At 45.7% G+C, this 15,039-nt stretch overlaps 3 protein-coding genes across 4 annotated transcripts in view; 2 read left to right on the top strand and 1 right to left on the bottom strand.

Annotated features, from left to right (window-relative positions):
- Window positions 1-7,272, top strand: NKAPD1 (NKAP domain containing 1). 2 transcript variants are annotated; one of them, XM_083714110.1, is made up of 6 exons: window positions 1-214; window positions 1,697-1,773; window positions 2,317-2,417; window positions 4,458-4,616; window positions 5,052-5,105; window positions 6,365-7,272. In XM_083714110.1, the coding sequence occupies exons 2-6, from the start codon at window positions 1,705-1,707 to the stop codon at window positions 6,879-6,881; spliced, it is 900 nt and encodes a 299-aa protein (XP_083570236.1). In that variant the 5' UTR covers window positions 1-214; window positions 1,697-1,704; the 3' UTR covers window positions 6,882-7,272. The 2 variants fall into 2 exon arrangements, with proteins under 2 accessions (XP_083570236.1, XP_083570235.1); XM_083714109.1 differs by having other exon boundaries at window positions 25-214; window positions 4,458-4,715.
- A 1,510-nt stretch (window positions 7,273-8,782) lies between these two features.
- Window positions 8,783-12,387, bottom strand: TIMM8B (translocase of inner mitochondrial membrane 8 homolog B). The gene is made up of 2 exons (XM_083714184.1): window positions 12,247-12,387; window positions 8,783-10,081 (listed from the first exon to the last, which is right to left on the bottom strand). The coding sequence occupies exons 1-2, from the start codon at window positions 12,331-12,333 to the stop codon at window positions 9,914-9,916; spliced, it is 255 nt and encodes an 84-aa protein (XP_083570310.1). The 5' UTR covers window positions 12,334-12,387; the 3' UTR covers window positions 8,783-9,913.
- A 137-nt stretch (window positions 12,388-12,524) lies between these two features.
- The window catches only part of BCO2 (beta-carotene oxygenase 2), a 66,499-nt gene continuing 63,984 nt past the window's right edge, over window positions 12,525-15,039 (top strand). Inside the window, exons 1-2 of the mRNA XM_083714038.1 lie at window positions 12,525-12,653; window positions 14,626-14,727. Of these exons, the coding sequence (XP_083570164.1) occupies window positions 12,593-12,653; window positions 14,626-14,727 (163 nt within the window). The 5' untranslated portion in view covers window positions 12,525-12,592. The remainder of the gene's footprint in view (window positions 12,654-14,625; window positions 14,728-15,039) is intronic.

The following is a 15,039-nucleotide window of genomic DNA, read 5'->3' as shown; positions in this document are numbered from 1 at the left end:
TCCTCGCCCCACGCCTTCCGGGTTCCGAGGCCTGACGAATCATCAGCTCGGGAGTCTGCCGCTTGCGTGGTCGAGGTCCCCGGAAGGAAGCGGGGGACAAAAAGGAATAAATAAGAGATTTCCTTAGGAGGGAAAACTCGGGACACGGGTGGTGAAGGAACGTGTGAATGGGTGCTCGGCTGTGACTCGTGGGCTGGCAAGGCTCGCTAAGTAGGTAAGGGGGATGCTCGCTCTATTCTATTCCTGTCCAGGTCTCTCGGGGCGGCGGACATTCGTGGTTCCCTCCCTCCGCTCATCCTCTTTTGTCCTCACAACAACCCCGTGAGGTAGGCCAGGTTCAGACACGATGCCTGACCCAGTATGAGCTTCGTGCTTCCTGAGCGGGAATTTGAACCCGGGCCGGCTGAGTGACGCCTGGGCTGGGCGGCGCGTCGTGCCCGCCTTGCAAGCGCCCATTAGCAAAGCTGGAGAAGCAGCGTCGACTTGGAAGAAAATCGCAGCAGCTGCGCCCTGCACGACCTCAAGATCAGATCCTTCTTTGGGCTAGTTAGTTGATCTGTAATAATCATTAATCTGAAATAATCATGGCCCATTTCTTTTGTAGTTGCAAATCATGGGTGAAAAATCTCTACAGCTGTTAAGAAACTTGGGTGGTCAAGGATAATGGGAGCTGTTTTGCATTTCTGATTTATGGGTATGACTCTAGAATTGGGTAAATGATTTGCACCAAGTTGTCTGGAATACCCAAGAGCATTTCAGAGGACAGAAGTGGTCCCAAAGCATGTGAGGAGAATGGTCCACACCAGTGGTCCCTTGCTAAAAAAAAAGTCATGCAGTGGATTCAAAGAACCAGCTTCATAAACCTTGCTCTTATTTGCATTTTGTTATCAAATGCACAATTTATTCTAAATATATAGCCACCTTTCTCTCTACCCCCTACCTCCAAACTGCTAGCTGTTGCGTTTGACACAAGTAGGTTCCTGGGAGCTTGAGAATTTACATTGGTATAAGGAGTTCCTAGGGAAGAGAAATATGCCTTTATTTGGAATCTGCTGGATTGATTGCTTCTGTCAACAGGTGTCTTTTGTACAGGTACTGTAACAAGCTGGGATTACAGGCAAGACCTCTCCCTTACAGCAGGTTCTTCTAATATCAGTTCATTACATACAGTGAAGATACCAGGTAGCCTGACATCTGACTGGTTGATAGGGGATCAAATACTTATTTCACTCTCTGACTTTTGTCTTCTGGGTTTCGGGGGGGGGGGTTCCTGTTGTTATTCTGTCTCTCAAAGCTACACTAAACATACTATTAAAATTATGAACTGGTCATTTCTTCGTCAGAGGGCAAACGGGCAAATTAAGCAGGGGATCAAATACTTCCCCCCCTCACTGTAAATGCATGGATTTTATGTGGGTGAAATGTAGCCTCTTGTACAAAATTGACAGTCACATTCATTGCTTTGCTCATCTCTGCCTCTGACCTGGTCCATGACTGGGATGAGGCCCACAGAAGGTTCTGCATAAGGGAAAAAAGCCTCCCTGCATTCACTCTTAACTGCATCAGCAGTTACGATGTCTGTGATAAGGCTCTGTTATAAACAGCCATTGAGGAGGCTTTCAGAGTTTTGAGAAGGTATATTATATACTTGTCGTTTATTGCTTATACTGTGTTTTGTTTATTGTCTGCTTTTAAGGTTAAAGGATGTCCCGTGTCCCCTTGGGGAAAGTCCTCCTGCGAAATGTCATCCGTCACACTGATGCACATAACAAGGTATTGAGACGTGTGTTTTGTAGCCCAAAACATCTCTTGGGATGTAGGATATAGCCTAGCTCCATCTTTGAGGGTGGAGGAAGTGCTGGTGTCAGATTCCCCTTCCATTTCACTGCAGCAGCTTCTGTGGCCCTGGTCCAACTGATGTCAGAGCTCCAACTCTCAGTAGGATCCATGGCCTTCAGAAAGGATATGTAGGCTTCGCAGTCCCTGAAGTGCCACTAAAAACAACAATTAAACTATGCTAGCCCTAGAAACTGTGCTAGTCCTGTGGGTACAGGGCAGTATACAAATTTAAATAACAACAACAGACACAGCTCTATCTCATTTTTCCCTCCAGGTATTTCTGGGGGGAGAGGGGACAGAAAAAGCTGGCATTGGGGTACAAGACTGCTCCTCTGACCTGATAATAAAAGCCTAGTGGGGTGTTGTGGGGGGTGCATTGCTGGTAGTTCCTCCTCCTACCAATGGGGTCATTCCTGTAGAAATGCAGCAATTTGGTGGGTACTTTCTTAAACTGATATATTTCTTTATGTACCTCAGATTCAAGAAGAGTCGGAAATGTGGAAAATCCGGGAAATGGAAAAGCAGAACAAAGACATTCAGTGGGGCAAGGAAAAGAGACTGCTTCCTGATTGTTCCAGGTGGGACTTGCATGTGTCAACAAGTGACGTTTCTGCTTTGCAGTGTTGCCAGTGCTGCATCTGTTGCAGCAATCCTTCTCCACCACCAACTACTTTGTGGCTTCTTACCCTGATCAGAAGTCTGTGCTTGTTTCAGTCAAGGTTTGGGAGTCAGGAGAAGCTTATCTGCACCCTCCCCTTCCTGTCCCCCACCAACTGATGATATGGCAGGAAGGGAAAGGTCCGGCAGCCTGACCCCAGCAGAACCATAGAGAAGGAAGGGACGGGGCTTCTCTTTATAAGCAGGAATGGGATATTTCTGCCCCCTTTCAGATTGTTGTTGGATTACCGTTTCTATTGTCCCTGTCCATTGGCCTGGCTGCCTGCGACTGGTGGGAGATGGACTCTAACAACATCTGGAGAGCCACAGGTTCCCCATCTGTGCTTGAAGGAGTTAGTGCCAAGGAAGGACAGCAGGGAAGTTCTATCTTAGCATAAATTGGCCAGTTTTAGAATCATAGTATTGTAGAGTTGGAAGGGACTCTGAGGATCAGAGCCTGGAATGAAGAGCAGCTGTCTCATACAGGGATCGAACCTGCAACCTTGGCGTTATCAGCACCACACTCTAACCAACTGAGCTATCTTGCCAAGGAATATCGTTTATGAACTTCATATTAGGGAGAAAGTGTACCATCTTTCTGTCAAAAATTCTACTCATATTGATCCAGAGCAGATTCCAACGTATAGTTAGCAGAGTAAAAACTTAAAACATGTTGCAGGATTCCCCCCAAAATAGACCAGAAGCAATTACTGTATTTTTTGCTCTATAAGACACACTTTTCCCCTCCTAAAAAGTAAGGGGAAATGTGTGTGCGTCTTATGGAGTGAATGCAGGCTGCGCAGATATCCCAGAAGCCAGAACAGAAAGAGGGATTGGTGCCCACCAATCCCTCTTGCTCTCCTCACTTCTCTGGAGAGGTGCTGCGCAGCTTTCCCTCTGTGCGCAGCGCCCCTTCAGTGAAGCGGGAGGAGAAACGGAGCCCCTTCCGTTTCTCCTCCTGCTTTGCTGGAGAGGCGCTGAGCAGAGAGCGAGATAATATATTTTTTCTTGTTCTCCTCTAAAACTAGGTGCGTCTTATGGAGCGAAAAATACGGTAATATTTCATCCAGCAGAGCTTTACTGCTACTGAAGGCAAATGAGCATAATGGTCAAAAATCCAATACATTCAGGATTGGCACCGTCCATAAGAAATTGAGTTGCAACAGACTTAACTTAAACTTACAAAACATAATAAGACAAAAACCTTAACACTAAGCATGCTATATACAGAACACCACACCAGAAGGAGAGATAGAAAGTGAAGCCCAGGTGCCTTTTGGCCTTATTATTATAGTCGGCATGACCTTTACATAAAGATATAACAGAACCAGTTTAAGCCAGCTTCTCAGCTCTGAAGGAATAATCCAAATATTATGAACCTTCTGCTTGTTTCTAGGCAGAATAGAATTTTTTTTGCCAGCTAGAACTTCTAGCTTGCACCAGTTTGTATCACACAGAGAAGCTTCCAGACCCCTCTTGAATTAATTAGAATAGGAAAGATCTCTACACGTCAGATCAATACTTTCTGTACCAAGAAATGCAAACTGACACTTTCTTTACTACAGCACTGTCTCCGGGAAACATAGCACTAGTGGGACATTTCTCTCGATGCACCCTGACAAACCCGAACCCAGCTAAGTGTTTATAGGGCAACCAGGCTAAGAAACTGAGGGGCATACTATAGAATACATGATTTGCATGCAGGTTGTCTCTGGTTCAATCCCTGGCATCACCAGGTAGTGCTGAAAAAAAGTCCCCTGCCTGAAACCTTAGAGAACTGCTCCCAGTCAAAGTAGACAATACTGTACTGAATTAGATGGACTAATGGGATGAACTCTGTATCATGCAGCTTCCCATACTGTTTGGGGAACTCCTTCTGAAGGACCTTCTTTTTAGCCTCTTTTCATGGCTTGGCTTTTTACCTTTCGAAATGTACAATGCCTGCTGTCTTTCGTCTGCAGCAGCCGGATGCGTAGCGACGGGTTTGATGAAGAGACTCAGCAGGCCAATTGGAAGGCGAGGAACTTGGCTCCTGTGTCAGTAGAGATGGAAGACGACCTCCGGCATGCCCGCTACTGGAACAAGAAGCTCTACGAATGTGAAGCAAACATGCCAGACAGGTCTGAATGTTTACCGATGTCGTTGATAAGAAGTCCATTCGTGCATGTGGTGCTTTCCCAGGAAAAAATGAGTTCAGGTGACAGGCCTCTGCCCCCAAGGTATTTTGCTTTCTAGATTTTGTTTGGCAGGGGTGAGGCAAGGTTATGAGAGAGGACATATTTTAGGCCTTCCGCCAATTGGGGGAATCCTAAAGTTGGAGGAATATCTTACAGTGACAATTTCTCTTCTCTTTTGAATCTGCAAAGCACATTGTAGATTGAGGTACTGCAGCACTAAAGGGTAAAGTTCCCTCCATCCCATGGCCTGCAGCCAGAAGTGGTGCAGTCCAACAAAGGTTGCATCATGCGATTTTTGCTGCCTGTGTCGCTTTGCTCTGTGGTTGCATAGCTTGTATGTTTGTGAACCTCTTAAGACAGCATGGTGTTCTCTTGCAGGTGGGGCCACAGTGGCTACAAAGAGCTGTATCCAGAAGAATTCGATACAGACAGGTAAAGCCAATAAGGTTGCTTGCAAAAAGGGTAGGGGTGGGAAAGTAGGTTTGACCTTTTTAGACCTTCACACTAATCTCTGGCTTAGTGTTGCCTGTACAAACCTCAAATGCACATGCTCCTTCCTTCCCTCTAGCACAGGAGTGAGGATTTCAGAAATCTCTGCTTCTAAGTTCGTGACCAGAATGTGGAGGAGTATCAGAAAGAATGGTTGAAATTTAATGACTATTTAGTTAAATACGTTATTAAATTAATTGGAAATAGCTTGCAAGTACTAGATCGGCCTAGGATTTTATATAATCCTAGTGATGAATTAATATGTTTAATTCTGAATAGAAAAAAATAGAATGATGTTAAATGATTAAGTTTATAAGAACTATGATTTGGAAAACCGTTAAATGGATATGCATTGAAACCCAACCAAGGGGAAGCGAGGAAATCACTTAACAATGTTAATAAGTGTAATCTTAATAAGGTTATGATTTTTGTTTGTTTGTTTGTTTGTTTGTTTGTTTATAATTTTGTGAAAATTAATTTAAAAAATTGAAGAAGAAATCTCTGCTTCTAAACTAAGCTGAACTCACATTACATCCAAACTTGAGAAAACTCTGGTTAAAGTCTGGTTTGTTCACGCAAGCCAGGATGAAACCGTAGTATGTGTTTGGAGCTTGTTCTCCCAAGTTTGGATATAACAAGGAACTCTGGTTAGTTTAAACCGGTGGTGGTGGAGAACCTGTGTTGTTTGACTCCAATTTCCATAATCCCTGACAAATCAGCTCTGCAGACTGGGGCTGATGGGAGCTGGAGTCTTCTTCCCACTTTAAAAGCAGATGCTGATTGACTTATGGCTGTTCTAGAGAAGGAGACATGGTGTGCGCATGAGCCTTGTGGACATGTTTTATTTTTTGTATAACTTTTCATTTTAAATAAAATGCAAAGCTAAACTGTGTCCAAACTGAGATGGTTCCTTATTTCCATTACAAAACAAGTAAGGTGTGTATTTTCAGTGTTATACCTCTTATTCCAGGTGAAATTTAGCTCCTGCAGAAATCTGTCTTAAACGCATGGACTTCTGTATCCCAGACTGTGTTCTATGCATGGGTAACCATACCCCACAGCACACAGCCCTTGTGGAAGGTTGACCAAGGATGAAAACACATCCTTAGAGCGAAAAAGATTAAGCCACCTCCACTTTAGAACATTGTTGATTATTCTTCAATATTATGCCTTAAACGTTTGTCCTCTTGGCTGTGTTGCAGTGACCGAGAGCAAGATGAACAAAACTCTGTGAACGGAAAACGGAAGTCTCAGCCCAGCACGCAGTCTTCCCTCGAGTTGCCCAAAAGGAAAAAAGCCAAAAAGTCGCACAAGAAGAAGCGGAAAAAGAAATCTCATAAGAAGCGGAAGAAGAAGAAACAGGAGCAGCCAAGTGCCGCGGCAGATTCTTCCCAGGAGTCTGACTCGTTGGAGAGAGGCGCCAGCAAGCGAAAGCGGAAGCGTCACAAAAAGGCCAAGAAGAGCTCTGCAAAGGCAGCCCCCTCTTCTTCCTCAGGGGAAGACAGTGACTCCAGCAAGGCCAGCAGCTGCCCCTCCAGCAGTTCTGAGGACAGTGAGCCAGATAAAAAGCAGGAGAAGCAGCCAAAGAAAAAGAGACGGAAACGCCACGTGTCTCTCTCAGAACGGTGTGCTGAAAGGGTGCAGGAGAAGCGCAGTAAGAGGAAGAACTGGAAAGTGGCTGCTGATGAGAATTCAGAGGACAGTTCTGATGAGGACTAGGGGAAAGGGACCAACACAGTCGGTGCTTTTCGTGGGGCGGGGCAGGGGCACTGACGTTCTGGGAGATTGGTCTCCAGGTGCTGCCCCCTTGGAACAAAAGTAGTCTGGGCAACAGCTCTATGATCCAGATGCTGCAAACCTCAGTTACTTGCAGGGGGCTTTCAGTCCCAGCCCAAGGCTCGTTTGTCCAGCCCAGGTTCAAACTTGAGTTTGTGACAATACGGAACCTTAACTCACAAAAGAGCTACTATTGGAGTCTGCATTGAACGGAACTGACCTTGGGTCCCCTTTGCCTTTTTTGAAAAACTAAAATCTATTTTTGATGGCCAATACCTAACATTTAATTGCAATAAACAATGAAGGAGATCAGACGCTCCTCAGGTTGCCAGCCTGTGTTTCGCATGTACCCATCTTATTTGCAAGGTTGATCAGATGGTGGCATACAAGATGTGTCATCAGGTCCAAAGGGCCAAGTGGAGAACAGCACAGGGCATGTGGCCACCCTAGGTTCAAATAGGATCTACTGGGGTTCAGAGACAACTATCCAAACACAAGCCACGGTGAGATTTAAAGTAAGCCGCCTCTGCTAGCTGTTTTTTGGTCAAATGGAGGTTATAAGCATCCCACCCCCTGCAAGCGTATACTTAATGCCATATCCTATTCCTTCTGGTAAGCTGGTTGTCAGCTTTGCTGGTGTATGTCCTAGCTGACGGCCCTTTGGTTTTGCCAGCTCTTGCTGGAAAAAAATGTATCTCGCTACCAGTCAGGGAATGAGAGAGCAGATGGAGAGTTCCTGTTCTTACTTAACAAGGGAAGTGGTTTCTCAGCATGATGGAGAGGCTGCTGGGATCTTTGTTCACCCAGCTTCTTCCCTCCTGGTGTTATTGCTAGAGCACTTTAAGTTGCAGCTCCAAAAGGAACTGTTGTGCAACTTGGGGGGGGGGGGAGCATGCCCCACCCCCATATGTTTTAACTCACAGTAACTGCTGGCTGGGGTTGATGGGAGACCAGCGGCATCTGAAGGGTCAGAGATGTCCCATCCATGGTGTAACTAGTCAGATGTGGCTTGACTTTCATGTAATTCCCTCCTCCAGATCCACATGCCTTCTATGATTGATAGGAGGCAGCAGAAAGGGTTTCAGTAGTTTGCTGGAAGGCTGGCTTAGCTCATTCTACAGCTTGGGGGCTGCAAAGATGCACACTGAAGAAAGAACTTGGTAGTAATAATAATAATAATAATAATAATTTTTATTTATACCCCGCCCTCCCCAGCCAAGGCCGGGCTTAGAGCAGCTTACAAGCAATAATAAAAACAAGTTGAAATAGTAGTTACCTCTGCCCTGCATCTTATGCTGTCAAGAGGTAGAGTCTACACCATAAACCAAACATTGATTCCCTCTTACCCAGACCCTGTAAGGAGGACTGGGGCTATACATTAGTGGCTTCTTTGCATCCTTACCAATTTCCTACTGAAATTCCCACCATGCCTTTGGGGAAACCATGACTGTTAAAAGTACCTATAAAACTAAGTTTGTAGTGTAGATAATTCATCATTCCCTCCTTTTTCTTAAAGTGGGCCATTGTAAACTCAACGCACACAGGATTAACAGGCTGGTTAGAGTAAAGGGTTTTGGACCTTTCCCCTCTTTCCTTATCCTTAATGGTCACATCTTACCTTCTCACAGTAACATCCTGCTGGAGCTGTTTTATCAGCCTCCTGACCTTCTCCCCTCCGCTTGGCCTCCCTGCACAAATACAGTTGCCTGCCATCACCCCATATCTGGGGAATAGTGAACAGAATGCCACATGGTTCTGTCCTATGTTGTGGTACCAGTGCACAAAGCTTATTTTTTGAAAGTAGTTCTAATGTGTTGCTATAAAAAGCAAAGCAACTCAAATTATTTTGACAAAAACTATTTTTTAATATGTGCAAGGTATCAGCATGAATAAATTCAGAGGGTCTGCAATAACAATGTTGGTTTCACCCATCGGCGGTCAAAATGAAGAGTATAATAGCATTTAAGATTTTATACACCATTGTAAACATGCACTGATGATTTTGGAGGTGGGGGAGATGAGACACTCTTAGATCGGAAAGACACTGTGAAAGGCGTGTGCTTCAAAAATAAATCTGAAGAACAGCAACAGCACACTCACTATAAATGGAATTCCAACTTCTGGAGGGAGAATGGCAGAGTGAAGGATCTATACCTGTTACTGGCCTTTAAGTGCAAGCCAGGAAATCCTACATTACATTTGCAAAACTTGTAATCAGCACTCTGGCAAAGATCTAGAAAGCTCTGTTTGAAAGCAGCTCTTTCCTCAAATGGCAGAACATATGTTTTGCAGGGATAAAATATGCTGACCAGGTTCACAGGTGTTCATTAGAAGATAGTAATTCATTAAGAAATGTGCTTCAATTCCAATTTGCATGCTCGTAGAATGGAACTGAAGCAGTATAAACTCCAAAATAGAGAATGGGATGGCTGAATGGAATTTGACTGCAATCATTATCAGCAGCAGTAACTACCGTACAAATTAGTTTTGAGTTGTAAAGCAACTTTCTGTTCTCTTATCAAATGGAAAGAGTACACAAGAGAGCCTATGTGAGCTATAAGATCCCTCAAAGAGGCTAATAAATAGGGATAAAAAAGACAGCTCCTTTGGCAAAGAGTTTGCAAATGCTCTCTCCCCCCCCCCATTTCCCCCTAAGATTTCCTGAAAACACTTCTACCTTTGAGAGAGAATTTTAAGAGCATGCTATATAGTGTGAGGGTATATGTTATCCCTATTATCCTGCACTGAAGAAAGCAAAGCAGTTAGGTTTTTGCTGCAGAGTCAATTTGTTTAGACAAGTCTTGATTTATTAGCTTGAAAGGAGCAAAGATTTTGTTCTACACGACACAGTCATGTACAAATGGCTCTTCAAGCATTGCTGCACTGAGGTAGAACAACTGACAGAGTAGGGGCCAAGTGAAAGACCTGGCTCTTGTTAAGTCCGTTGACCAAAGGGGACCTTCTCCATGCGGCAGTCAATGGCCTCCTTTCTGTATTATCTGTGCAAAGCGATTGGTGATGGACAGTGTTGTGTCTATGAAGCGGTTAACGCAGTTGGCGAGGCAAGTTTCTGTTCTGGAGTCCAGCTTGGAACCTGGCTTGTCAACACATTTTTCCCAGCAGACCTCCATGAAGTTGTGAACCTGAAGTAGGGAGAGAGAGATGAGAACGGATACAAGTATTAACAGCACTCCCCATTAGGACCAGCCTCTTTCAATTCCACTCACAACCTTCAACATGGCAAGTTTCCATTGCCATGGGTAACACGAGGCCCCATTTCCCTCCCCAGCTTGGTGTACATGTAGCAGATATCCCTGCAGTCGTGTTGAGCTTTTGATGGCACAACATAGCTACAGGGGAGACTCACACCCTCAGAAAGTGAATCTGACCATTTGGGTGATGTGTGGCATAGGCCCTTGTCTTGACCATCTTAAAAACCCATCCCTCCAAAAGTATGGGTTTAGTGGGTAAAGTAAGTGAAGCTTTAACACATATTCAAAAAACCAGGACATCTGAAACACCCCCAAATTTGAGAAATACATTCCAGGGGGAGTGATCTGTGTATGAAAACCACATTTCTCACATAAGACATCCATACAGCATGTACACATGTAGCTAGTAACACTGAGGACGACACTCATACCTCAAAGTTACAGAAATCACAACAATCAAGGATCAATGAGTCCCATCCCCCCCCCAATAATAATTATAATAACACAGTGGTACCTTGGTACTTGAACGGCTTGGCTCCCAAACAAATCAGCTCCCAAACGCTGCAAACCCGGAAGTGAGTGTTCCGGTTTGGAAACATTTTTTGGAAGCTGAACATCTGAAGCAGCTTCCGCGGTTTCCGATTGAGTGCAGGAAGCTCCTGCAGCCAATCAGGAGCTGCACCTTGGTTTTCGAACCATTTCGGGAGTCTAATGGATTAAGTTTGAGAACCAAGGTACCACTGTAATAATAATGGAAGTGCATACTCTTCAAAGCTCTGTTTATTATTTCTAGAGGTACAGCTTATGTTCTATGGAAAATGTCCCATGTTCAATCCTTGGCTATTTTCCAGTGGAAAAGAAGAGGTAAGGCCCTGGGGAGCTGCTGCCAATCTGAGTGGACAGTACAGGGCTAGATAGACAAATGGTCTAACTTGGTATAATATAGCTTCCTACATTCTTGTGGGGAACTTTTGATGTGAGAAACAGATCTCTGGCGGAGAAGCCTGGAACTGGACATTTTAAAAAATCACTCCTCCATTTCTCACAGCAGAGCTGAAGTGAAGCTGTAGGAAATCACTCCCCCCCCCAACACATGTGGGAGGAATTGCTTTGACCTTGCCACAGCGGTGCAGCATGAGGCTGTGTGCCAACAGCCCAATCCTATGCCTATCTACTCAGAAGCTAATCCCAATGAATTTAATGATGCTTCCCAATCTCGCATGCCTCAAAAGTAGTATTTGTGAGAAGGGGCTGCAATTCTAGCAGACCCCCCCCCCATGAGAAAGCATCATGTCCAGCTTCTTGGGGTGACTGTCAGGACAGAATAGACAATCAAAGGTCTTAAATGAATTCTGGGGAGGAGGTTTAAGGTATAAGAAGAGGCAGAAGGTCTGGGTGGAGAAAGGGTATAAGGCAGTTGCAGCCATTTCAGAAAGCCCAGCCACCTGAAAAGCCTTCTAGGCAGAAAAATACTGTAAAGTAAACTATAGCTCAGGTTTCTTAACAGGAGGGTGGATCCAGTTTGGATTCTCTTAATGGAAGCAGGTATAGTAAATAAATGACGTTTGGAGAAGACTTATGTCTTTCACTTGCCTGGATAGAAAGGGGTGTGTGCAGAAACCTCTGGCTTTTGTACGGCTGCAAGGCAAATGTTACCGTGCAAAGTTATGAGTCACACCTATGGTGTCACACTGGCGTGAAGATCCCGGAAGCTTTCCCAGGGGGAACATGGCCCTGGGGCTCAGGAAGGTCCCTAGTCCCTGGTTTGCCCAAAAAAAGGAAGGGGAGAGGAACTCAGGAAGGGCCTTAAAAAGGAGCGGGGTGGGGTAAAGGGGCGTGCTATTAGGGATCTGTCAGACCCTAGTCTGAAAGAGAAGAGGGAATTACTATTAGGTCTGAGTCGTGGACACGCATGTGGGTTCAGACGAGACAAAAAAGTTCGTAATACGGTTGCTCTGGGCAGGGTGTTCCATGGAGAAGAGGCCAGGTTCAAGACCCCGCTCCACTCAGGCAGCCACTCCTCCTATTTCAACCTAGGCGATCTCGCACGGTTGTTGTACCTCCATGCACACACACACGTATCTCGCGGCATGTACCTGGGCGGCGAGGCGTGCGCGCTGCTCCTCGACGGCCACCAGGCGCTGCAGCTCCGACACGTCGGCCTCCCTCTCCGGGTCCTCCATGGCGGAGCCTCTGCCCCGCGGCCTCCCCGAACCGAGGTGCTACGAAAAGCCCCCCTCGTAACAAGGACGAAGGCAAAGGCGAGGGCCACTCTCCCCACACCCGCGCGCTCAAGGGTCGACCGGAAGCGGCGCCTCGTCGACCGGAAGCCCAACGTCTCGCTTCCGGTTCCGGGGCAGCGAGTGCCCTTGGGCCCTATCCCTCCCTCTCTCAGAGCGGGAGGGCACGAATAGGCAGAAGGGGGACGGCGAGCGGTGCAAGATGGCGGCGGGGCTGCTGCTGCTGCGGGCGGGGCTGGGCAGACCCCACTTCGGGGGAGTCGGTAAGTGAGCGGAGGGGAACGGGGGGGTGGGGCGGACCTGACTTGCCTTCTGCCTCGCAGGGACTCGCCCTTGTCTCTCCTCCCTGTCTAAACTGACATTTGAGAACGTAGGAAGCTGCCTTATACGGAATCCCGACCTTTGGTCGACGTAGCTCGGTACTGTCTGCACTGACTGGCAGCGGTGGCTTTCCAGGGTATCAGACCAGGGTATGATACGGCTTTCCAGGGTATCAGACCAGGGAGTCCTTTCCCTGCCTTGCCAGGGGGCGCTATGGAAGGGACCTTCTGCCGGCAAGGCGGGTGCTTTGCCCTTCCCCATAAGGCAGAGGGACATAGGATACTGCCTCGTCCTGAGTCAGACCTGTAGCCCAGCGCACTGTTGTCTGCACTGACTGGCAGCAAAGGCTCTCCAGGGTTTCAGGCAAAGGAGTCCTTTCTCAGTCCTGCTCCGATATGCTGTAGAGGATTTCACCTGGGAGCTCTTGCATTGGAGGGCACGAGTGGTTCTGCCACCGAGCACCCCATCCCCCTCCAGAAAGCCATTTTTGGGAACAAAATAATATATATTGGTACTGGTGGTTCCTTGCTTGTTTCTCCTCCACTGCTGTCCCAGCAGTATTTGGCCCTGTGGCCAGGAAGTTTTTCCTTTCAGGTCTTCTTTCCTGGCTGCAACTTTTATCCGCTTCTTGCTGTGCTGCATGGAGCTGTAGCGTTATCCTTTTGAAGGTGACTCTCTTTTGAAGCAAGAGGCAAGATTTGGGGCTCCCTAGATGAGATACCTGGTTTTCTTGCTCCCTTCTTAGGAAAGGCTTCTTTATCATTGTGGTCCTTAGGTATTTGCTAATGTCAAACTAATTTGCTTTGGTAGCTGCATTTTCCTTTGCTTTCGCTTCACTCTATACCTGCTAACCTTCCAGCTGTTGCTCACAAGCAACTTACTCTGCACACCTTTCTGCCTTAAGAATTTTGTTGGGGTGGTGAAAGGAGCATGTCTTAATAATTAGAATAGAGACTGAGATATTTCTCCTATGTTAGTAAAACCTGTTTTTACTAAAATGTGTTTTGTGTGAAAGACAGACACAATTTTGTGCAGATCAGAACAATGCAGCTTGTTCTTTCAGATGTGGAAGAGCAACATTTAATTACCAATTGTAAATCTACACACACACACACACACACACACACACAGTTCTAATAACACATGCAAGTCATCAACTTGCAATACATGAGTGCCCCGAGACATAGAAAATATTAACCAGGCTAGGTATCGCCGCTGCCATCTCAAACCCTTGGTCACATACACTTTGGGATGTTGTGCAGCAGCCTCTGAGATTATGCACTGCCCTGTAACATGTGACCTAAGAGCTAGCATGTGAGTGGAGAAGAGGGTAGTTTACCTTTCTTTGCAAAGAAATAAAAGCATTGAAAGGGGACATGCATTGACCTAACTGTTCTCTCTTTTGCTCACACTGCTACCTACCCATACCTCTTTGTTTGTGCAATATATGGAAATGTAGGTTTGCACAATATGATTTTGGAATGCATCCAAAATTCCAGTGAAGCATATCTGGAGGACATCTTGTCCATCTGTTATCCAGCATCCCATCTGTACTAACTTATGGGCTGCTTCACACATGCATGTTCATAACTTCAACCTGGGAGGCCTGGGACCCCCTTTTGTTGCCATGTGAGGCGGTATCTCTGGAGGATACTTATATATTGATACCACACTGACTTCTTGTATCACCTGTCTCTAGATTCTCATAGTGGATTTTCTTGTCATTCAGTGGCTGGAGAGCTGTATCTCTTTTCAGTTTCCTTTGTTCTTAAGAGCTTCCCTTCCAAAGTCTTTTTTTAAAAAAAATATTAGCACATCATTAGTACTTATTATTGCATGCATAAGCACTTTACTCAAGTCTGTGGATTAAAGTCCTCTTCCACCTTGGGTGAAATTTGCCTGTTCTACCCACAGTTCTCCTGAACAAGATTGTCTTCACCAGACCAGCTGTTTGTGTTGCAACTGACAAGCGCCATCCTCTGACATGTAAAATCCACACATCCCCCAGGAGTTTAGGTAGGTCTTTCTTGGATTCCTTTACCGTGCTTTTGTTTCATGTGGCCATGCAAAATAGTTCGTGTGTTTTCTCTCTCTGAAGTTATGACAGTCATCCTCAACTTGGCAAGCTAAAGCTGGAGACATGTTAGGAAGAATTTGCTTTCTGTAGTTCAGCAAGTGGTAAATGAAATCATTTTAATGACAAATTATCGTCATTGACAGTGCTTTCAGTAACAAATTACTGTTTTTGAATTTATTTCACTCTTCCCGGAAGGCTTGGGGAAGATCCTAGGATTATAAAAATAAGTTTTAGATTAATAATTATGAAAA

This window comes from Podarcis gaigeae (assembly GCF_964106915.1).
Source record: "Podarcis gaigeae genome assembly, chromosome: 15".
NCBI classification, from domain to species: Eukaryota; Metazoa; Chordata; class Lepidosauria; order Squamata; family Lacertidae; genus Podarcis; species Podarcis gaigeae.
Note: the sequence above shows the minus strand (reverse complement) of the source record. Positions and strands in the feature narration are given on the sequence as shown.

Bases quoted from the DNA above. Each gene is read 5' to 3' on its own strand.
- NKAPD1 (XM_083714109.1), top strand. From the start codon at position 1,705: ATGTCCCGTGTCCCCTTGGGGAAAGTCCTCCTGCGAAATGTCATCCGT. The intron at 1,774-2,316 runs GTATTGAGACGT...TATGTACCTCAG, and splicing joins ACACTGATGCACATAACAAG to ATTCAAGAAGAGTCGGAAAT. The intron at 2,418-4,457 runs GTGGGACTTGCA...TTTCGTCTGCAG, and splicing joins CTGCTTCCTGATTGTTCCAG to CAGCCGGATGCGTAGCGACG.
- TIMM8B (XM_083714184.1), bottom strand. From the start codon at position 12,333: ATGGAGGACCCGGAGAGGGAGGCCGACGTGTCGGAGCTGCAGCGCCTG. The intron at 10,082-12,246 runs GTACATGCCGCG...TCCCTACTTCAG, and splicing joins GCGCACGCCTCGCCGCCCAG to GTTCACAACTTCATGGAGGT.